Source organism: Varanus komodoensis, unplaced genomic scaffold, assembly GCF_004798865.1.
Source record: "Varanus komodoensis strain SLA01 unplaced genomic scaffold, ASM479886v1 scaffold12, whole genome shotgun sequence".
Classification (NCBI taxonomy): Eukaryota; Metazoa; Chordata; class Lepidosauria; order Squamata; family Varanidae; genus Varanus; species Varanus komodoensis.
In genome coordinates this window covers 6,057,172-6,080,515 of record NW_025335349.1, presented here as the reverse complement: position 1 = coordinate 6,080,515, position 23,344 = coordinate 6,057,172, and the positions used below count along the sequence as shown (strand labels likewise).

The 23,344-nt window shown below is 38.1% G+C and overlaps 1 protein-coding gene across 1 annotated transcript in view; it reads left to right on the top strand.

Moving 5' to 3' along the window:
- Positions 1–840: 840 nt before the first annotated feature.
- The window catches only part of LMBRD1 (LMBR1 domain containing 1), a 51,140-nt gene continuing 28,636 nt past the window's right edge, over positions 841–23,344 (top strand). The window contains exons 1-5 of the mRNA XM_044421445.1: positions 841–926; positions 3,063–3,239; positions 10,284–10,344; positions 17,500–17,597; positions 20,277–20,344. Of these exons, the coding sequence (XP_044277380.1) occupies positions 861–926; positions 3,063–3,239; positions 10,284–10,344; positions 17,500–17,597; positions 20,277–20,344 (470 nt within the window). The 5' untranslated portion in view covers positions 841–860. The remainder of the gene's footprint in view (positions 927–3,062; positions 3,240–10,283; positions 10,345–17,499; positions 17,598–20,276; positions 20,345–23,344) is intronic.

The window sequence follows — 23,344 nt, the reverse complement described above, 5'->3', positions numbered from 1 at the left end:
GCGCTGCTTTCCTGGTAGGCAGCTGCAACAATGCGTCTATTCGTGTTTTTCTCGCGATTCAGCCTAAGATTAGCAAGAATGGCTATTCTATCTTTTGTCACTCCTTCCACGTTCTAATAAGGTATTTAGCTCCCTCTTGGAGATGGGAGGGGAAAGCATGATGAGTCCCACTAAATTTAATTATGCCTGTTAACGCATTGATAGCGCTGGGAAAATGCAAACTTATGCAGTTAAGTCTGGATTAAGTAATACTGAAGGTGTAATTTTGAGTTCCTGGAAGTCAGTCTCTTCGCCCCATTTTTCAGACATCGTTATTTCTTAGGGAGCATCTGATCTTCTCCTGTGCAAGTTCACTTTGGAGTGAGCCTAGTTAGTGCTTTCACCTATGTAAACCTGCACAGGCACGAACTGAAGCCCTTTCCCTAACCTGGTGCTCTCCAGAGTTTTGGATTATAGCTTCCCTGCCGGCTGAGGCTGGTCGAAGTTGGAGGCCCAAAGCATCCAGAAGGTTTGGAGAACGCACAAGGTCTTAATACGAATTCTTTCTCCCTTCCCCGACACCTGAAACCTTCCTACAGGAGGACTCAGTCCTCTAATTTAGAAAGTGTTTCTACTCCACACAAGACTATAACTCGGAATTAAATGTATCAAGGCTTGATCTCCTACTTCTCTATTGGCTCCTTCTGTAATCACACGATCCAATCGCGGCGCCTGTGGCGGAAGATGTTGTTGGCGGTTTCTATGGTAACGACCTTCTGATTGGCTTTCTTGTCGCGGCGCCCCCTCCGTATTATTAGCTCCTCCCCTTGCGGTGGCGCTGTCTCGGCACTCTCCGTGTTGCGTTGTTGCCGGAAGTTAAGATGGCGGCCTTTACCGCCGAGACGGACTTGGTTACGGGCTGGTGCCTCTTCGGCCTCGCTTTACTGGTAGGGGCCTGGCAGCTGCCGCTCTGCTTCTTCCTTTCAAAGGCTAATAGCTTCTGATAGACTCTTTTTTTTTTTAACTTCCGCCCGTCCCTGTTTCTGTTGCCAGCCCCTGCGTAGCTGCAGGTTTCTGCTCCCAATAGGCTTTTGCTCCCTTTCTGGGGGTTGTGGGGAGGGAGAAGATAGACATCACGCTCCAGAGGCTTTTTCCTATTAATGAAGAGGCGCGGGAAGGAGAGAGAAGTGCGTAGTTACCAAGGCGATCTGAGGGAGCGCAGCTCGATATGTATTTACTTTTAGAATTGATTGCGTATTCAGTCGGTGAGTTTTGCTTTCCAGTGAGTGAGTATAGCAGTAGGAAGGAAGAGGAGAAATGAACAAGAGTCAAGCTTGTTTTGTGTCTCCCTTTCTTTCCTCGAAAGGAAGTGTGTACGTTTGTGTGCCCCCGTGGGGTTTCCACGTAAGGCTACCATGTCATTAAAATGTATTCGTGGCTTAATTACCTCTTGGCATTCTTCAGCAATCCTGATGTATGGTTTTGAGATTAGAGTCAGCATGTGGGTGGGAGGAGATGGGCTGTGTTGTGATGCTGAGGTGGATTGCTAAATGGCTTTGACATAGAATTCATTTCTGTTATTAAACAATACAGTTTGAGCCTACTTTAGTAAAGTACTACACTGTAGGGTAGTCTTGGTAGACTTGGAGTGGAGATACTTGTCCTTCTCACCAGCATGGCATTCACTAAATAAATAAGCATGGGCAAGTGTCAAGGTTGTATCACAGCCTTGCACTTGCTGTGTCATAAGGTTGTGAATAGTTTAACAATAAACTTGTTTTTAATTCTAAAATTTCAACAAAGGACAAATGGGACAACAAAGATTTGAATAGATCACTGGCAGTATAGAGATATGGGTGAGTATACAGTTTCTGAGAACTGTAGAGAAACTTCAGTAAAGCAAAGCAGATATCCAAATAAGTGTCCATTCATGGATGATAACCAAATTCTACCCATTCAGATGTTGAAAGTGATCTGTGGTCTTCAGTCCATCGTGTTAAAGGAGAGTTTATTCTTCCAGTGTTGTAATTTCATTAGATATCAGTGGCGGATGAAATGTCAATTTTTGCTGACTACTCTTGTTTGGCTTATAGGAAGCAAGTAGATAATTGAAAATGATATATATTCCTTAATATTTACTGATCTATTTCAGTACAAATTCATCCATATCATAATCTTGTCCTAAGGAGGAACTACTCTTGTGGAGCATTTCCATGACATATGCCTAAAATAAACATGAATTCTCTTACACCTCCAACCATTAGTGCACCATGGAATATTAAAGAGATACTAAATATTAAACATCCAAGAGTCACAAAATAAATGATTTTGCTGAATAAAATGCAACCTAAGAGCCATAGATGCATCAGTTGCAGATGCCAAGGTGCCAATACATTGATTAGGCAAAATGTTACAATCCTGTGTAAAACCCTGTATACCATCTCCCCCCCCCCACACACACACACGCAATGGATTTATAGAAATGGGTTGTAGGTCAATTGCACCTCAGTAAGTGCTTCTAAGCACATAAGTACTAAACACAGTAAGTGTAAAGGAGATGCTGAAGCTGGAAAAGCAGCAAGGGCAAACTTAGAAAGTAGCACTGGGCCATGAAACTCACCAGGCAGCCTTGGATAATTGGTATTTGCTGTGCCCCAAGGTTGTTGATAATGGGATGACCCCATGTAAGCCATCCTGAACTCCTAGCTGATAAAGCTGAATTTGTATTTTATGTATTTATAAATTAGCAAATCAATAGTTTAGGTAGCCTGAATGAGGTAGTTGTGTTTCTAATAAGCCTGTGATACATAGCAACATAATTTGTAACAGAACTTTGATATATGGTAAAATCATCTAAAGCATTGTTACCAGTAATAAATGATAACTACAAACTGAAGGGTTTATTATGGAAATCAATCTTCTGGTCTAACAAAAAGAAAAATCCAAATTAATGCAATTCAGAAAGAGCCCAAAAATTGCAAAGACCCTTTTGTGTTGTTTTGATAATGAGGTAAACTGTAGCAAGAATGTGATAACTTGCACCTGAGTTGCAGTAATTGTCTGCATTTATTTATTTTTTTTAGGTTATCCTTGCTTTTTGCTGGGTTTATGTCCGCAAATACCAGAGCAGACGAGAAAGTGAAGTAATTTCTACCATAACATCTATTTTCGCTCTGGCAATTGCACTTATTACTTCAGCACTCTTACCAGTGGACATTTTTCTAGTTTCTTATGTTAAGAACCAAAATGGAACTTTTAAGGTATGTACTGATTGCACTGTTATTATTGAAGCCATTTTTCTATTCCTGAATGTATTCTATCAATTCTTTGTTACCAAAGCAAGCTATCAAAAAATAGAGGTATTTTGACTGTGATTCCAAGCCTTCTTACTCTTACTTGGCAGTTGAGACAACATGGATTGCACTGTTAACCAGCTGACATTGAGAGAGCTGCTACTCATTACTTCATTTTATGGCAATACTAAAACAGTTTCTGTGTATAAAATATGATTTCCTTAAAAGCTTCTGATCTCCAGAGCAAAACCAAAGAGCTCATACTGCATTCCTTTATAAGGGTCAAATAAAACCAAAATGTATAATAAAATTTATAGAATACTTGAATTAAATCAAGATTAATCAACATAGGCCTTTGGTGGTAACAGGTGGTTTGTGTAGTGTAATCTAGGATGTCTTTTTGAAAAATTGGTTTACTTTCTTCATTTGTTCTTACTATTGAAATTTTAAGTTTTTAAAAACTGAAATAGCTTGTACAGGTAAGACAGAGGAAGATTATAATGAGCAAGCTCAAGTGGACAGCAATCCACAAGTACGTTCTCATCGTTGCAAAGTTACCCAGTCTCCTAACTTGTACTTGAGGGATCAGATGTGCTCCTCCTCCTCTCCCCTTGGGATTGCTCTCTCCTTCTCTCTCTCTTTCCATGTTAGCACCAACTAGTGGACAGTGTTATGTTTGCACTGGCATAATCATTGTTACCGCTAATACTTTTAATCTAGAAACTGAAATGAGGAAGCTGATTGACTAACTTGGGGATGGAGGTGGAGTAGAGGATAACATTAGTTCCCAGGGCTAACATGTGCGATCATACCCTCCATGCATGCACACACAGACACATACATGTGCACACTCGCATCCTAGTGAGCTTTATGAGAATTTCTGGGGGAGTAATTGGAGAATACAAGTGGTAGAAGGTTGTGAACTCCCAATCTAATGTTGGTGGTAATTAGGGTTAATGCTTGCCATAGTCAGTGCTAACTGGAGAAGGGAGAATGAAGGAATATACAAACTGAAGGGTGAGTAAGTGTGCCTGAGCATGCTGGGAACTCATGATCTCCTAACTATAGCTAAGCATTGCATCTAATTCAAGCCTGTGTGTCACACAGCATAAAGGAATATTTTAAACAGTTCAGAAGGAATGCAGCATTACAGAATTTGCAGTGTAAAAAGAAATATGTTGGAGATTTATTTATTTTTCTAGTCATGCTCAGTGAAGGAGTTAAGATATGTTCATAAACTTTACCTTTTGGTTTTTGTGTATATTATTTGGGCTTGGTTAAAAACAAATAATGACATGTTATGCTGATGTTTCAAAGGTTATAGTTAAGGATGAGTGAGGAATCTGTTAGGGAGTAGGAATCCTTTGGATCTCTGGATTCCAGTACATTTTGCGAAGGCACAGACTCTGGATTCCTGGCAGCAAGTGTTTTCAGTGGTTGTGGAACTTTCACCAGGAATCAACCCCTGTGCAGTGCTCCTTTTCCATGCCCATTAGCAATGCTGCTGGCAGCACTGGGTGGGGAAGAAGGTTGGCCACTGGGAATGGGGCTTGGCATGCCTGCTTGCAGTGCCCCGCTTCCATGCTTGCTGCTGCCACTCTTTGGGCAGCTGCACCTCATGGGGAAGGTTGCTGGAGCACAGCTGGGGGGTTCATGAGCAGTCATGCCTTTCTTTTTGGCTTGACTTGCTTTGCAGGACTGAGCCAGACATGAGAGGACGTCTATAGATACTAGAGGGGTGGATTCCAAAAGGATTTGTTCCAACCCTGGCTGTAGATCTTTTTTCTTGATGAGTGTTTATTTTATATATACTGCTGAAAGATCATAAGCTATAAACGAAAACCCCCGCTTGTTAATAAGGTCTAAATCTATCGATATTACTTTAAAACATTTCATTGTCACATCTTACTAACATGGTTTCCAGAACAACAATAAGCACATTAAAAACGACAATGAACTAAAAATGAGTAAAAGGCAACAGTAGGGAAACAGTGGCCATCTGATGTTGCTGGATGATGACCCCAAGTTGTCTGGGGCTGATGGACCTCGAGTTCATTGGCATCTACATGGCTATGGAGGGACCCACATCTGACCTAAAGCATAAGAAATCATACTTTTACCTGGCAAGTCTACCTATAGGAAGTGTTCAACAAACAGAGCACAACAATTGCGAAGACTTTTTCTCTTGTTGACCAGATATCTTTAATAATTGTGACATTAATGGCTAAAATGATGCTTTAACAAATGAATACTTTCTTGCCTGATTCACACATAACAATGTCATAATCTGAGTATTTGTTGCCATTGAGTCATGATTTTTTGCTGCATTCTGATCCTGTACTATGCTTTAAGTATGGGTTGTTAACCACAAATAACCCAGACTTCACAATCCAACAGTAAATCATGTGTTCCCTTCTTGGGTTCATGGTTGATAACTCATAGTTAAACTATGGTACAGAGTTTGCACATAAACCATGATTCATTAACAATCTGTATTCTGGTATTACATGTGAACCAGGCAATGATCTAATCAGATATTCTCTTTTTAACCATTAATTCCTATTATTCAAGATTTTTATACATTTTCCTTCATATTTTTGCCTTTTCTTTTCTTTCCCTTCCCTTCCCCCCAGTTGATTTTACAATATCATCTGTTCGCATGTAGCCTCCTGTTGGTATTGTACAAGCTGATATAGCTGAAACTGGTTTAGGAATGAAGGTGCAGATTGATATGATTGAGCCTGCAAATCATGTTTAACACAACCTTGTTTGTTTTTATTCACACCTGCTGACCTTGCCCCACTCCAATTCAAATCACAATATAAAACACTAGTAGCTGTGCTATGACAGTATCTTATGGAGGGAATTTTTTGTAAAGTGCATACATACTACTTTACTTGCTCTACAACTATTTACAGCTGAGATTGTTAATACAGCATTTATTTTAAAATTCCCAAAACTTTATTTTCAGAAGTGAGATATTCTTACTGCTGCTTCTTGTTATGGGGCATTTACTTGGTGTTTGTTTCCTTTTTAGAAAGGGAATGTAGTAAAGTCTCCTTAAGTATGAGACTGCATCTTAAGATGCATAACTGAGCTGCATACTGGAAAAAGTCGTCATTGTCATCATCTTCACAGCGACTACTACTATTATGTTTGCTTGGCATCCATTCTACTCTAGTTATGATTTTTGTTTGTGTTGGGGTTTTTTCTGGCACCAAACAAATGCCTTGCACATGCTGAGCTATAGAAATCAGCATGCTCTAATGACTCTTACAGGCTGTGGAACGGAGGGGAGTATACTTGAATAACTTCCTCAAAACTTCTGGGAAGCACAGTAAATCACCTAATAACAGAAATTTACTGGGCAGTATTATTACTGAATGTGTTCTCTAGGCATGTGGACATCCATTAAGGAACTTTTTAAGTTTGGCAGTAGTGCATCTTGGCAGGGATAATCCAATGATTTTTTGCTCCAGGTTTTTTTTTTTTTTTTGGTATATTGAAACTTCTTTGGTGAACAGTTTTCATCATGAGGAAAACTCAGCCCTCTTCAGCACCTTTCTCAGTGGGTCAGAGCCCAATTCATCAGCCTAAGACAGAAGATGTTGCAAAAAGCTTAATGGCGATACAGGCAGCTTTAACAACTTTGCAAGCATTTCAAGAGGCGATGTCAATATGGCTGCAAAGCTTATCAAATGAGCAAAAAGAGTGACTTGACAAATTGGATAACTCTAATAGAGAGGTGACAACTCAATTATCTGATGTCCGACTTAAAGCGGAACAGAATACACAAAAAACACAACAAGTATGTGAAAAATTGGAGACAGTAGATAAAGAAATATAATTAAGCAAACAAGTCAACATGGGATTCAATGGCTACATTAGAGATGAAGAAGGCATCTTATTATCTAAGATTTCAGAATTTACCTGAAGAGAAAAATGAGGATCTGTGAGAGATTATAACTGTCATGCTGGTGGAGCTTTTAGAAATCGAGAACAAAGTCATGGGTATGGGAATTGATCTTGTTTATAGGGTCAACTCCTCTTATACCAGAAAAAATAAACTTCTGAGAGAAGTTCATGTCAAATTTGCTCTAAGATCTATAAGAGATAATGTTTTGAAGGCCGTATGGGAGAAGCTGTTAAAGAGAGATGATCATCAAGAGGGGACGGTCCTGAAACAAATTCCATGGAGGATTAGACAGGGACGAAAGAAATATCGATTCCTTACTACAAAATTGATCAAGAAAGAGATTATCTTTAAGTGGCTAACACCAGAAGGAATATTTTTTTACATGAAACTCTGTAAGATATAAATTGGATTCAATTCTTAAAGCACAAGAGTTCTATGAAAAATTTAGAGTTATGCTGGAAGAGGAGGATCCTGTCGTCTCTAAAGAAGGAGAAAAAGAAGCAATGGAAATAACAGCGTACCATTCTGAAGAAGGAGAAATACTGAAGGATGATTCACAACAAGAAGTACAGACTCTGGACTCAAAGGAGAAAAAAAGGTAGAACTGTAAAGGCAAAGAATAAGTAAATAATTTTATTAAATATGGCTCTTAAAAAGGAAGGGAAAATTGAATTGCTCTCCTTAAATGTTAATGGACTAAATGGACCATCTAAGAGAAGAAGGATTTTTGTTCAACTTCAAAAATGAAAATTAGGTATAATTTGTCTACAAGAAACACATATTAAGAAACAATATGTTAAACTTCTGGAATGTTCAAAACTGCGAAAATTGTATCTTCTGCATCGCAAAAGAAAAGAGGTTTAGCACTGTATGTTAAAGAAAAATTGGACCCTAAATATATTCTTGCTGATGGAGGATGGTAGGATCTTGATGGTAGAAATTACAATTAAACTTAAAAAGGTGCTCTTAGTGGCAATATATGCACCAAATGACCATCAGGAAACTTTTTATCAAAAACTACGTATGTTACTTTTACAAGTGGACTATCAGTCTGTGTGTGTAATGGGCGATTTTAATGCAATTGTGAATAAGGGAATCAATTACAAGAGTGAAAGTAAGGGGAAAAAAGGGTAGGAGGATGCTTCCAAAGTCTTGTTCCAACTTGACTGAAGAATTCAGATTGACAGATGCCTGGAGGCACAAAAACCCATCTTCGGCCAACTATTTTTACTCAGACAGACACAGGTCATGGTCTAGAATTGATATGGTTTGGATAACTCCAGACTTAATGTCATATGTGATAGAAGCTGAAATGAAGACAAATGTCTGGGCGGATCATAATCCTGTATTTATATCATTGAAAGGAGCTGCAAGGATGCCCAGATGGAGTCTAGAGAAAGCGTTACTAAAAGATAAAAAATTTATAGAAGAGATAAGCAAAGAGATGCAAATATTCTTTCAAATAAACAAAGTGGAAGAAACTTCTTTACAGAATGTCTGGGATACAGCTAAAACCTATGTCAGGGGATTGATAATAACTTACTCAGCAAAAATAAATAAAAAGAAAAAGCAAGAGCGAGCAACATTAGTAGCAGAATAACAAAACTTATTACAAGAATCAAAATGGAATTACAAGAATCAAAATTATTCTCAAAATAATTTGGGAAACACTGGGAACCTGAAAACTCCTCATGGAGTGCTTAATAAATTGCTGGACCCAATTAAAAATGGCAAAGGTGAAGATTGATGTGTGTTTGAATAGTGGGAAGTTATGCTTAAGATTGGCTCTTTCTTGGTGGCTAGACTGAATGTTGTGGTACACAAGCTAGCCCTCGAAACTGTGTGGATGGCTTGGTTTGAACTGGGCTAAACTTGTTACGAGGGATATTATGGCTACTTGTGCCTGTAATGTCACTGGGGAGATGAGGGTTTGGGCCTCAGCTTGCAAGAGTGGAGAGAACAGATTGGGGTTGGCTGTGAGAGTGACCAGTGTGACAGGGAAAAGTCAGGAAAGGGGCATTTGCAGTTATTTCACATACTTCTGTTTCTAGTGTCCTGCACAGTTGCTCCCATCTTGTTACCAAGGATTATTTTCTTGAGTAAAAAGCTGCGCACTAAGGCAATTTCTTGAGTATGAAATGGTTGCAACTGGAGTGAAGAGGGGCAGGAGCAATACTCAGTTTTAGGGGGTCAGTTGAAATTATTCTTTTTAGGCAACAGGAGGAAACTGCGCAAAGTGGCTGGGTGCCTAAACATATAGTGTACATACACAACAGAAAAAAGGACATAGAGTAGGAAGCTACACTTCAAGGACAGAAAATCTCAAGAATATAGAATAGGGAGGTGAGTCTTACTGCAAAGCTGTCAAAGATATTAAGCAGGTAATCTGGAGTGTATAAACATTGCAAAATTCTTGGTCTTGCAGACCTGTGATTAGATCCTACCTAGGGGAGTTCATCCAGTCCTGGAATATGCCTAGCATGGTGATAAACTAATTACTGCTTACTTTGTGCAGGGCTCTGTGATTGCATGCAGTTTGATTTGAATAGGCTTGCTCAATGTTAGCCTTGCATATGCAACTCGTCATTATGCTATCTTAGACATGTGTGCTTGGATTATTGCCTTGTCAGGTTTTCTTGCCTTTCCTGGTTTGTCTCTGGCTGGGTTTCTTAAAGTGACATACCAAAACAGTTGCCAAACAGCTTGAGAGATGGCAGTGCTTGCATTGCCATCAAGCTTGCCACCAGTCTACAGATTACAAAGTGCAGGTAAGTATAAAGCAAGTTGGATGAAGGGATTACATATGGCCCTGCCCACTCTGTTTTTTGTGTCCTTGCCTATTCTCTTAGCCTCATGCTCTGATAACAGGGCAGCCCCAGGGCTGGGAAAGATCCCTCAACCTTGTCTTAAGAAGACAAGGAAGGTGGATTGTCTTTAGTATCTTTTCAGGTGTTTAATCAATGAGTTCAACTGCTTGTCTATGTGTATTTAAAGTACCAGAGGTTGATCTGTCTGTTTAAAACTTGCTCTTGTACACAGATGCATAAATTGCTGTTTAATCTATAATTCTCTTTTTTCTTGGTCAACATTTTCAGGACTGGGCTGATGCAAATGTTACAAGACAAATTGAAGACACTGTATTATATGCATACTACAGTGAGTATTGTAAAGTAATACACAGTGCTGATACAATGTTACATCCGATTTTTCATATGCTTGCATCCGTGTTTTGTTAAAAAAAGCTAATAGGCCAGTTGGCTTGGTTTTGATATGTATTGCTTTTAGTTGATTTTTTTTTTTTTGGATATTCTGTTAATAAAGAGTTGGATTTAGAATCGTCTTTTTGTGAAGCAGGGTAGTAATGAGGACATCTTTTGCCAGCTACATACATTGACAAGAATAGCAATAGATGGAAATATGGAACTTAGTATACAGTACTAATATAGATCAATAGTATGCCTAAGGCAGGGTCAGATTGGATCCCCAAAGAAAAGTACTTTGGTTCACATGAATGTCATGCTTCTTCGTTTAGCAAGTTCAGTCAGAGGGCTAGTTTGCACATCACGATAAGCCTCATTTGCCAGTCCACGTTCCAACAGATAATCACATGCTTTGTGGCTTGTTTCCCCTTTAGTTCTCTGGCCTGCTTCCAGCATACATCATGAGCCTCTGCAGTGCAGTCTCAGCAGCCTTTTCTAATAAAGTACAGGTTTTGTCAATATTTCCTTTTTACAAATTAAACTTTAAAAAGACACGTTTCTGGTAGATTTGTACAAATCACTAAAGCACAGTAACTACTACAGAAAGTAAAACAATTTTAAATTCATGTAAATCTCCTTGAAGGTGAAAAAATACTTACCTCTACTGAATGTTTTCTCCATTTGAATTTCCCCTTTGGAAATGAAAGCAAAGTTTGCTAAAGTTGCTGTATGTTTAATTTTTGGTTCCAAGCTTGATGCTCAGAATGCCCTAGCATGCAAATAGCTTGCAATGACAGATTATTTTGTGTTGCTTTTGCTAAACTTCAGGGAAGCTGGATACAGAATCTCAGAATATAGATTGTATAACGACATTCTCGGTTTTGCTAAAATGTGCTAATATGTCTGGCAGTAGAATTGCATTTGGATTTTAGCATACTTGATTTTGCTTTGCAAGGGTCTACATTTTGTCCCTCTGCCAGCTGAATAATTTAGTTAAATAAATGTCCCTTTTTAGTTAAGCAAGTGGCATCTTTAATAAGATAAAATTTCTTTAACTAAAGATCTGTTTCAATTTGGATGAAATGCATTCAACAGAATTTCTCTGTGAAGTGAATGGGAGACTTATGACTATAAAACTGTTAGCTGTGGTTTCTGGAAAATCTGAAAACCCTATTTCTTCAGATTCTTGTTTAAGTACTGTACTAGTCTAGTCTCAACACACGTGGAGGAGAAGTGAGGGCTGTTACGGAGACAGGTTGCTGCTGTCCGGAAATTTGGCATACTTTGGTAAGATTTGAGGCTTATAAAACTACTGAGGTACCTTCATTCCTGGGAAGAGGCTTGTAGCAAAACTGAATATGTTGCAATTACCCTTTTAGAAAAGACTTTAGGTTTCTAGCCCCAAACTAACCTGAGAAAGACAATGACTTCTTTGATTAGTGAAAACATTGTTTTTGTGAATGCAAGTATGTTATCACAATGGCATAATACAAAGTATTGTTATGGAAAACTCTTTTATTTTCATCTTACTGTCTGTTGTTTTTCTCTAGCTAGAATATGTTGTAGTTGTCAGATTATTTTGTTATCTTGTGCTTAGAATCGATTGTACTGTATTCTGGCTTCCATATTTTATGTAAGTGAAAAGCTATATATTACCAGTGAGCATCATGGCTAATTTATGTATTTATTTATTTGTGATGTTTATATGCTGTCCTATTGCAAAAGCCTCAGGACGGCTTACATAATTTATTTTTATTGATATTTGTATTTTATGACAAAAAATCAACATAAACAACATATAGTCATAGACTATAACAAAAGAGTAGTGGAAACTCTGGATGGTACCAACTGTTCTATTTAAAAACACATGTTTGGAAGGAACCATGCTGACAAATATTGCTGGGATATTGTTCACTGGGAATGTTGCCTCAATAGATTCTTCCATTTTTATATTCTAATTGACATTTAACATTCCACACTGACCATGCTCACTCATCAGTTGGGTTGGGTCCGCACGTCCGCCTGCCTGCCTGCCTGCCTTACTTGCTTTCGGAAATATATTAATGTACATAGTCTTGCATACTTGAGAGTGTAGAAATTACTATCACTGAATAATAGAGCTCCAAATCATCATACTGATGACAGTGCACTCTAAAACTGCAGATGAATCCACTGAGTGGTTTCCTTTTGATGTAGAATAGCATTGGGGAACAAGACTGATCCCTTAGGAATCTCATACTTAAGAGTCTAAGTGGCTGACCAATAACCTGCCAAGCACCAGCTTGCAAAGCCAGCTTTCCAAGTAGGAGTTGACCACTGCAATGAAGTGGCCTGTACTCCCAAATGAGCCAGCTGTTCCGTAAGGATACCGTGATCAGTGGGATCAAGAGCTGCTGAGAGAACCAGGAGAACCAATAGGGTCACACTTCCTCCTGCCTCTCCTGGCATAGTTCATCCTACAGGGCAACCAAAGCTGTTTCTGTGCCAAAATGTTGCCTGAACTCCAACTGAGATGGCAGATAATCAGACTCATTCAAGGGTGCTTGGAGCTGATTGGTTTCCACCTGCTCAAGAACATTGCCCTGGAAGTCAACCGATAGTAACAAAGTTACATTCTCTTCTGAACCCAGGACCTTAACAGTATGAAAAGTGAACATTTTTACTCATAAATTTGTTTTTAAAATTTTAAACACACGTATGTTAGAGCTTTGATCTGCTAATAGGCATTTCTGCTTTAAATAATCCTCATGCCTCAAAATGGAAAAAATATAACTTAAACTGCAATTGCATTAGTTCATTGGGAGAAAAATTCAGCAGGGTAGTATCATTATTAGGAAAAATAAAAATGTCATTTTTCAGAACTCTTTAGGCTATTAAGCAAAAGTGAGAGTGAGTGGTGGGGAGAAATCAGTGGGCATGGTGAAAAAGCCCATGAGTGGAATTCAGTAGGGCACTTAATGTCTCTGGTTATTATTTTATGTGTGTGGTACCAATCACTTGCACAACAGAGATTTAGGACTTCCTGAGGAAGCCTGAAATTAGTGAAAATGCTGGTTTCTCAACTGGGGCAGATTAGTAGAGCTCCGTTCTGTGAATCCTGCACACCTGCCCTGAGGGTTTTTGCATGTTTCCAGTTTTCCTGGAAGCACTGAATCTTCATTCTACAACCAGGGGGCACAACTTGTGAATGGCAGTTGATAGAGTGTAAGGGAATTGGATAAGCTTAAGTATTCCATGTCTGCCCTTCATAAAATGGAGTGCAAGATATATTATACAGACTTAGATCAAAATACTTCTGTCCTTGAGAAGGTGTCCCAGGATTGATAGAATGTGGCACTGATAGAGATGGAGATTTGCAAACAGTGAAAGAGGTATGTTTTTGAAAGCCTGGTTGTTGGGGTTTCCTGACAGCATTCTGTGACTCCATGGGATCACTATTAAATTGGTTAGACCATACTGGATGCAAAGCTGGTGCAAGGTTGCACCAAAGGATACTTTACAGAAGAAATATTGGATGCTGTCGCTTCTGAAAACATTACAGTATTACAGTTGCACTAATACAAAAGTGCACGTCCTTGTAAGGCAGAGAGCAATCATGTTGGATAAATAGTCCTTGTATATTAGAAAACTGAAACTTTATTTTGATTAAAAGCCTGGTGATGTGCCCAGTAAGCAATGTCCCCTGTTAAGTGGCAGAAGTTCAACTTTCTCCCCTTCCAGTACATCTGTTAAATTCAATATTTATTTAAAATACATGAAAAACTCCATAAAAAGACAATACATCTAAATTAGGGTGATCTTAAATTAATTCTAACTTCTTCATTTTTAATAAAGCCAGTTTCTCTTGTAAGCCCAGGGACTGCATAATTTGTCAGAGCCATAATCTGTCTGTTCAAATAACATGTTCTTGCATGTCTTCAGGCAGAAGGGTGACCTTCAGATTAACAGGGAAAAACACTTCTCATTTTGTGAAGGGGTGCTGTATGTTTAGTATAAACTATTAGAACGTAAGAATAAAATGTCCGTCCACATATTCTCATGCATAATATTCAGCCATTATGAAAAATATATTCGAGACTCAGCACTGATGAAGTAGGCATTTTAACTACTGAAAGAATGCACTAATATGGGAATTTTAAAGATTCTAGTGGGTTTATGAAACTGTTCATTAAAGCAATAAACAACTTTTTCACTTTGGAAGAATTTACATGCTTTTACTGAGATAAAAAGTTAACTGTCTCTATTTTAGTAGAAACATTTTGTTGTGTATGTGCCTGCTGCTGTTGCAGAAGGCAGCCTCCAGATGGTGGTAATGATTTAAGTATAAACAAAAAGCATAGTAAATTCTATAAACTTCAACAATCTAGAATACAAAATTATTTCTGCTTGAGCTTGCATCAGTTCTTCGCTTTTCCGTACACTTATCTTCAAAGAAATAATGCAGATTTTTAGATTAATCTGAAGGATTCTAGGCTGCATACTAGTGGTTCTTGAGTCCTCCCTAGTATTTTGATTTCATTTTTAATCTTGGATTTTCAGTGGCTGATTTTATAGATCAAGAAAGTGTTAGAAAAAGGCTTATGTCCTGTAAGCAATTTGACCTCCAGTTTGACTGGAGGTACAGTTCATGTTTGGGCAGATTGGAGAACAGGAATCATTGGTAGCTGGTCAACTAATATGGACACATACTTGAATATGCAATATCTAGGTGTGGTTGCTGAGAGAAACTGATTTGAACCACTGAAAATTCTGAAATTGGGAGAGCAGCCTGCTAAACATGTTCTACACTTTCCTCTCAAGATGGCAAACTTGGCATTGGAGAGTCTATTTTCTGTGAGTCATTGGTGGAGAATACATAACCATCCAGGCATTGTTGGACTGCAGTTCTAGACAGTCTAGCTAATGGTGAGGGATTATGGGACCTGTAGTTCAACTATACCTAGATGGCACCATGTTTTCTATTCCTGCCATAGCTGAAAACTCCTCTGTTACACATTGTGAGGATATGGATCCTGCATTAGGAAAGAAATTAGGCAAATTGCAAGAAGTGGAAAGAATATCATTAAAAGACTGGCATAGCTTGTGGTGTTCTACTTTCTTGATCAGACCTGGGACTAATCAATTGGCAATTTCAATTTTTTAACCTGCTGTGAAAATTTATTCTCCTTGTTTTTATTTGGGTTCTTTAGTTCAGACTTGTATGTGACAGAAAGTAAAATTTACAGGAAAGTTCAACTTCACAATCAAAATTTGCAAGGAATAATCCTTATTAAGTCTGAATTTGCTAGTTCTTTGATGTGACTATTTCAGTTTCTTAATGAGATATGTCTTGTTGACAAGCTCACAGGATCAAATTCTTAAGAATTCAGTGAACCAAATGATACTAAAAGAAATTAGTTGGGCATTTTAAATTTCATGCTAATGTTTCTGTATCCAATTCATGGAAATACATAGCTTCTTACACTAATATATAGCTTTACTTTAAGTTTGGTTCTTAATGCTTATTATGTCACTGTAATGCTAGTAGCTTATGTCTACAACTTTTTAACATTTATTGGTATTTCACAAGTTTTCAAGCATTTCTACTGAATCTAGATAAGCTCTGACTGAAGATACTAGATAGTTTACATATGCCATACCCTAGAAGTGGACTAGGCTGATTGAATTGCTTATATTTCTGTACTTAAAACATAAAAATTAATGTAATTATTTTCTAACATGTACATTTTTCCCATTTACATTTGATAAAGGGGTTGGAAATGGAAAACGTTTAAGGACTGTAATCCAGAATCCTACTTATTTCTCAATGTACATATGGGTCTTTCTCGGTCATTTCATTTGAGGGACCCACTTCAGCTGCGCATTCCATATGTGGATCTGGTTCTTCCATTGGAATGAATGGATGAATTCTTGATGGTTATTCATTTATTACCTTTCTATAGAACCCCATAGTCCGAGTCCTCTGGATGGTTCATAAACCAAGACTCAAAACCATAAAATAAACATCTCTGTGCATTTAATGTAAGCAGTTAGTGCAGTAGAATAAGGATCTATAGAAATATTATTTAGCTGAATATATAGTGTCCTTTTTTGATTAACAGAAGGTTAAGTCTTATTAGTAAACCTCATAGCTTTTATGTTCATGTTCAACAAAAGTATGTTTCGTATGAGGCAAACAGCACTTCTGAAAAACCTTCCTCAGAGATAAGCAAAAATTACTGCAGAACAAAAGGTATCCTTTGTTCCATGCATGAACAGCAACGTGATTATATCTGGATTTCTTGTTTGCTTACCAGTGTTTCATTATTAAACATATTGCTGTGCAATAATTCATACTTGACAAAGGTGGGACTGAAGCCATTTTTTGCAACTTGTATTTTTCTGTAACAGAATGTACATGAGTAACAGACCACTATCTGGGGACAAATGCATCAGTCTTGTTGGTTGCTGATAGCATAAAAGGCTGTTTGCCCTGGGCATAGGACCACTGCTGTGCATTACTCACAGTTGTAATAAACTGTTTTCTGCTATTCCTTAACTTCATCTTGCTCCAAATCTGCAGTACACCTGAATTCCTAACTGAATTTTTATTTCCCATGACTTCTGTACAAAATGATAACACAAAAAGGAAGAGACAAAATAGCATTATTTATAATACCTTTTGAGCACTGTTAAAGTTGTCTTCACATAGAATACGCAAAGATGGATTTTACTCAAGTTTTTTTTTTTTTGGTTCTGAAAGGATAACAGAAGTGAAACTCATCTGTGTAACAGCATGTTAATATTTATTTCTTATTGCATCTCTCTTCCTCTTTTCCATTTGCTCCCCTTTCCTTGTAAATGCAGGCTGTAAGCAGTTCGGAACAGGAATTTTGTCCCTTGCTTATATTCATCTGTAAAGCATATATTGTTGTTACTATAGAAATAAATCACATGGTTTTGTGCCTTGCTGAATGAAGCTAGAGAGAACTACTTTAACAGATCTCTAGGGTTTTGAGTTGCCACTTCAATCTTGTATTAATAGAATGATATTGTAGTAAATGGAAACTAGAAGTGCTTATGTCATGTTTTTTAATGTACATTCTGAAACATCATTCATTTTTCACTTCAGCGCTGTATTCCATCATATTATTCTGTGTGTTCCTATGGATTCCCTTTGTCTACTTCTACTATGAGGAAAAAGATGAAGAAGATGGCAACACATGCTCAGTAAGATGCTTGATATAGTACTTTTGATTGCTTGACTGGATATATAAAGAATAAATGGTTCTGATGTTGTTCTTCTCTGTTGAAACATAACATTATTAAATGCTTTCTGACAGAAGTAAAATACCCAACCTTGCATATCTTGAAACTGTTATTGGCAATTTCAGGACCTTGCCACCTGCCCCAGAATCTTTTCATAGGAACACACACAGCTACCTTTGCTCAGTATTGTTTGCGCTGATAGGTAATGACTGTTCAAAGTCTCAGACTGGGGGTCTTTCCCATCCCTTGATATCTGATCATTTTAACTTGAAATGTCAGGGAGTGGACCCATGCTACTCCAAATAGACAATCAGGCATCCTGCAGTTGCCAAAGCTAGTTTCCCTCTTCATCCTCCAGTCTACTCTTGGTATGTATCTCATGGGCATTTGCAGAACTTCAACAGCATACTCTGCTATTGGGTGCATTTGGCAGAGGCTTTTTGTAGAATTTTGTGTATAACTGCGCAAACTTATTTTCTTTTTAACTTTCGGGGAGGTCTGCACAAATTCTCTAAAGCAGTGGTTTTCAGCTGCCAGTCCGTGGACTGCGTCTCACTTGCCAGGACCAGCACAGGGTTTGCTGTGCACATGCTGCCTCTTCCGAGGAGGCCAGGAAGGGAAGAGGCGGCTCAATGGGAGCCGTGGCACACCAGTTTGAAGACAGAGCCTTTTCCTCTTCCTGCTGTGTTTTCTCCTGGGGAGGGAAATGCTGAGGCTGGGTTGTGCTGAGTGTGTTTTCTCAGCTGGTCATTGAGGGTGAGTATGAGGGTCTGGGGGGTGGTCATTGTATTTCAGTATATAACATTATGAATATTTTTGTATTAAGTAACTTTGGTTGATTTTGTATTGCTCTGCTGTTAATATTTTATTTGAATCTGTATTTGCTATGAGCATAGTATTGCATTTATTTTGATTTTGTGTTTTGTTATTGTAAATTTTAATATTTTTGAAAAGAAGTAACAGCAGATTTCCCAGCAGCCTTATTTGAATTACATAATGCTCTCTAAAAATTTCAGTTGTATTTGAGTACATTTAATTTCAACATTGTATTCTTTTATTAGTATTTTTAATGCTCAGTTTATGGTTATTTTAGAGAATTTTCATTTTGGTACTATAAAAAACTAATACACAAAATACTATACATATCTAATCCTTTTTGTTTCTGCCTCAGCAGTCCCCAAAATAATTTTCCTATTTTTGTCAGTCCCCAACTGTAAAAGGGTTGAAAATCACTGCTCTAAAGCACAATAACAATCGCAGAAGGTTAAAAATTACAGTAAGACTAAATTTGTGCAAATATTCTTGAAAGTGAAAAAGGTGTGGGTGTCTAGGAGATAATGAAGTAGAAAAGGCTATTATCATTACAGCATGTGATAAAGCAGGGGATATAGCCAGTGAGATTACAAGGACTGTCCAGGTGAGTATTTTGCTGCTCTTGCCAGGTGGCTCTTTTGTTATTTCAAAAACCCACTTTTGCAGTACTTCCCTATTTGCTGCAATTCTACTAGTTTGGATGGCATGACAAGCCAGCCCAAACAATACTGTTAAAAACCAAGGGTTCTCAAGATGGCTTGTTTGCAAATAAACTATGACAGAGAAGCTGCACTGGGCTTAGAAGCCATCTTGCGGCCCTCATTGTGACATCTCGCTTGTTCAGTGTAACATAGAAACCAGGCCATTCACTCAGAACAGAAATGAACACTCAGCTTAATAAATATACATAGAAGGCCATTTGTATACAGCTAGAATGTTAAATTTAAAACTTCTGTAGCTATAGAACACTTGTAGTCCTTTATTTAAAGTAGCCATTTTTTAAAATGTTCTGTTTTTACTATTTGTTTTTTTGGCAAGTGAGCATTTTAAGGCAGAATCACAGAGAGGAAAAACAGTGCAGTAGATTTGCTCTATGGTTCCATTAATAAAATGCCTTCTAAAGAAAAAGCTCTGGAATACTGCATGGTAGCTTGTTTTCTGTCTTTGTCTATAGTCTATGTTTGGCATTTTTTTCAGTGTGAGAAAACAAGAGAACTTTCTGCATTAAATAATATCCTTTACTTATCTGCGGGGCTAGAAAAGGGAACCAGAACTTTCCCCATTGAGATGGTGAAGGTAGACCTGTATTCTTTGAATAAAAAGCTGTATATAGATGCTAAAGCAAGAATATAGGGCTTAACAGAGCTAGAAGCAGAACTGAATCCTTTTTGTAGCCAGGGGCATTGTATTGTGGGAACTTTGAATAGTAATTTTAAATGAAAATATCCTGCAATTCCAGTAATGAACTCTCTCCCTTCAACATTAACTTGTAGGTATCTTCAGGTCAAATATATGATCCAGTTGTAAAAGAGGTCTTGAATTTAGTGTGCAGAATTGGTGGCAACAAATTATGAAGAACATTGATGGCTTTTGATGTCCTAGCTTCATGAAACAATTTCCTTATGTATATTGGGCATTTAAATGTTAGAGCTTATGAAAAGTTCAAATAGAAGTAATACTAAAAATTAACTTCTTGGTCTATGGAGAAAACTTGAGATATTTCAAATAAATGTTTATGTTGGAGGAAGTTCAATTTTGCTCATTATGTTGAATTAGCAGAAAGACTGTGTCTTCCTTTTTATTTACTTTTTACTTTTAATTTTGTAGCAGGTTAAAACAGCATCCAAGTATACGCTAGGATTCCTTCTAGTTTGTACAGTTCTTCTATTAATTGGGTAAGTGGACATGTTTATATTTCAGAATATCAGTAGGTGTAATTTTTCAAGCCTGCCAGTATAATCAGTTTTTTCTGCCTTTTTCTTTGGCATCCATATATCTACTATATCTCACTAGCTCTTCTTCGGATAATATTGTGTGCCTCTCCCGGTTAAGCCTGCTCAGTTTCTCCTGGCCCCAATTTTTTCTCTGTCCTCATTTTCTCTCTTCCTATTGTTCTTAGTTTAGCTTTGTGCTTGCACTTCCTACTTTTATAAAACAATTCTGTAAACCTTATTCATCTCCTCTCCATAAGTAAAGATATAAAATACTAAAAGATGTTCATGATGCAGTCTCTACTCACTTTTACAATCAGTGCCTAAAATGCTGGTTCTTGCACAGGGGTATACAAACAGTGGGTGGTAGTCAGCCAAAAGCTTCTTGCTTCCCCACTGTTGGGGTCTTGCCTCTGATTAGATGTGCAGGAAGAAACCTGGAATAATCCCCTGTCTATTTTAAAGCTCAGGAATAAGTCTGTGGCTTATCTCTATCATGTTGCATTCCTTGAAATAGATGGGTATTCACCTTTCTCCTAAGCAGCAGAGTAGTTACAGGATGCTCATATTCTCACAGAAAAGTGGGGAGGCATGTTTCCTTCTCTTACTGTTCTTGTTCATGCTTATTGAGTAATACATTCTAACTCCTCTTGTAGAATACTCCTGAATAGTTAATTTTGTACTGCAACATCAAGAAAAAAATGTAATGCTTTTGAAATGGAACTGAAAGAAAACTTTTGTTCTTTTCATGTGAATTCTTGCTTTCCTGGTTTCTTGAAAAATGCTTGGGCTGTCTAAGCCCCTCCTGAACCCAGCCTCTTTCTAGTTTTTTGCTAGCTAATGCTGTTTTACAATGAATGTAGCTTTACCTTAAGCAACCTCTAGTGCAACCACTGATCTGTTGTATGTACTAAATCCCTTCCCCCCCTGGAAAAAGCGGGAGGTTGGGGGCAGAGGTGGCAGGAGTGAGTACTTGCTTCTTGAATCCTGAATATTTGGTGCCCCACTGGGTGTTTAGAATCACATAAAAGGGGAAAAAAAGGTAAGAATTCCCTGTGAATTTTACTCCGCTAGCTGAAAAATGAAAAAAAAAAAAAATAGAAATTTGATATACTTGCAACCAGTGTACTCCAGCCTAAATAAGTGGCTTTCCCCTCCCTTCTGCTGGCATGGCTGTCTGAAGGGATGGGATGCCCAGCCTGATTTGGTTGAAAAGAGGGTGGATGGACAGGCAGGGTGTTTGTGGCTGAGATGGGAAAACTCTGGATGAGGGTACACAGTGTAGCTGCTTTCATTGCACACAGATAGGAGTAAGCGTCTATGCAGCAGAAGAAGGTTTGAGTGCCTGCTTACCTATTTATAGATTAATTTAAATACTCCAACGTCTGGTCTACCCTCAAGGAGTGTGTTTTGTGTGTGAGGAGCAAGTGATCCTCTGGGGTAGGGGTTGTGCCCCAGTGAGGAGTGTTGTAGGTTTTCTGAGAGGATAACATGGGATCTTTCAGGGACTACTTGGAGGAAAGTTGGGATAAAATCAAGGCATTTCATCTCAAAATAAATGCTTACTCCTAAGTAAGTATGTTTACTAACTGCAACAAGGTCCACTCTGAAATAAATGTGCATAAGTTTTTGTAGGCTTAATCTGAGCCAGAAATATGTTTGCTCAAGTCTACTGCAGAAATCCCATCATTTCCACTGCAACTAACTGACAGGTAATTCTGTATAGAATTATAGGTTTCCAGTGCAATCCTTTGGTGAGGCATTCATTTCTTGGTCAAACTGGTGACTCAGAACTATTTTTAACACATTCTTATCAGCAAATAGTACAGAAAGGGTGACAAACCTAAAAGAAAGAAAAAATCCATTAGCACAGACTATTCACAACACAGTTTAGAAAAAAAAAGCAAGACTTCTATTTCAAATGTATACACTAATATAAACTAGGGTGGTCCAACTTGTGGCACTCTTGCTGCTCGGAGCAAGAGGGCCCCAGTCCGGATCCCAGCAATGGCACAGGCATGATTGCAGCAATCTCTCCCAATGTGCCAGCCCATGCCACTCTTTTCCGGAGGCTCGGCCTTCCTGGGGCCTCACAAGAGTTTGCCCCAGCAAGTCCCACATGGCTTCAGGAGCTCTGCAGAAATTCATTGTGCCACCCCCGGGATCTGCGTCAAAGTCCTCCTGTAGCCCTTGTGATGAAAACGTTGGACCGCCCTGATACAAAGCATCCATGGCAGCTCACATACATACTGTTTTCAGCACGGGATAGATTCGTGCTAAGTACTTTAACATAAACTCCCATTTTTGCTGGTATACTGCTTTATTAATTTTATTTTTAATTTTCAAAAGGTTTTCTTTGATGGTGAGGTGGGGGAATAATCATCTTATTGATTTCTGTTGAATAGTCTCAAAATACTAAGTTATTTACCAGAAATTTTTGCTTGTTTGTCTCTTACATTTATCTAGTTTAAATTCAGTGTTGTGTGGGCAGACTTTCCCTTGCTTTCCTCCCATGTGCCTCCTGCAGCCCTGGCATGCCTTCCATATCTGCTTTGGAGGGTCTCCCAACCCTCTGGAACAGATTTGGGGATGTTTGAGCTTGTAGAGGCTGCAGGGTAGAGGGGAAAGTTATTTTTCAAGCAGCTTCCATTTCCCTAGGACACAGTCAGGATAGGATACAATCCTCTATTTTAAAGTCTTTATGCAATATTTTTGACAATATTAAAATAGCTGGTATCAAGATCCTTAGTTTCTAAAAGTTAATGGAATATATTTCTTGTTGAACCATTAACGTTGAAATATATAACTGCAATTTGAAGTAGAGGGATCAGATACCTTTATTTTAAACTTAGCTGGTCTCTATGATAGGCTGTAACCCTATGCATATTAATTGGATTTAAGTCCAATGAAAGAAATACAAATATATCTGTTTCAAAACCTGGTATTACTTGTTGCTCTTTGTAA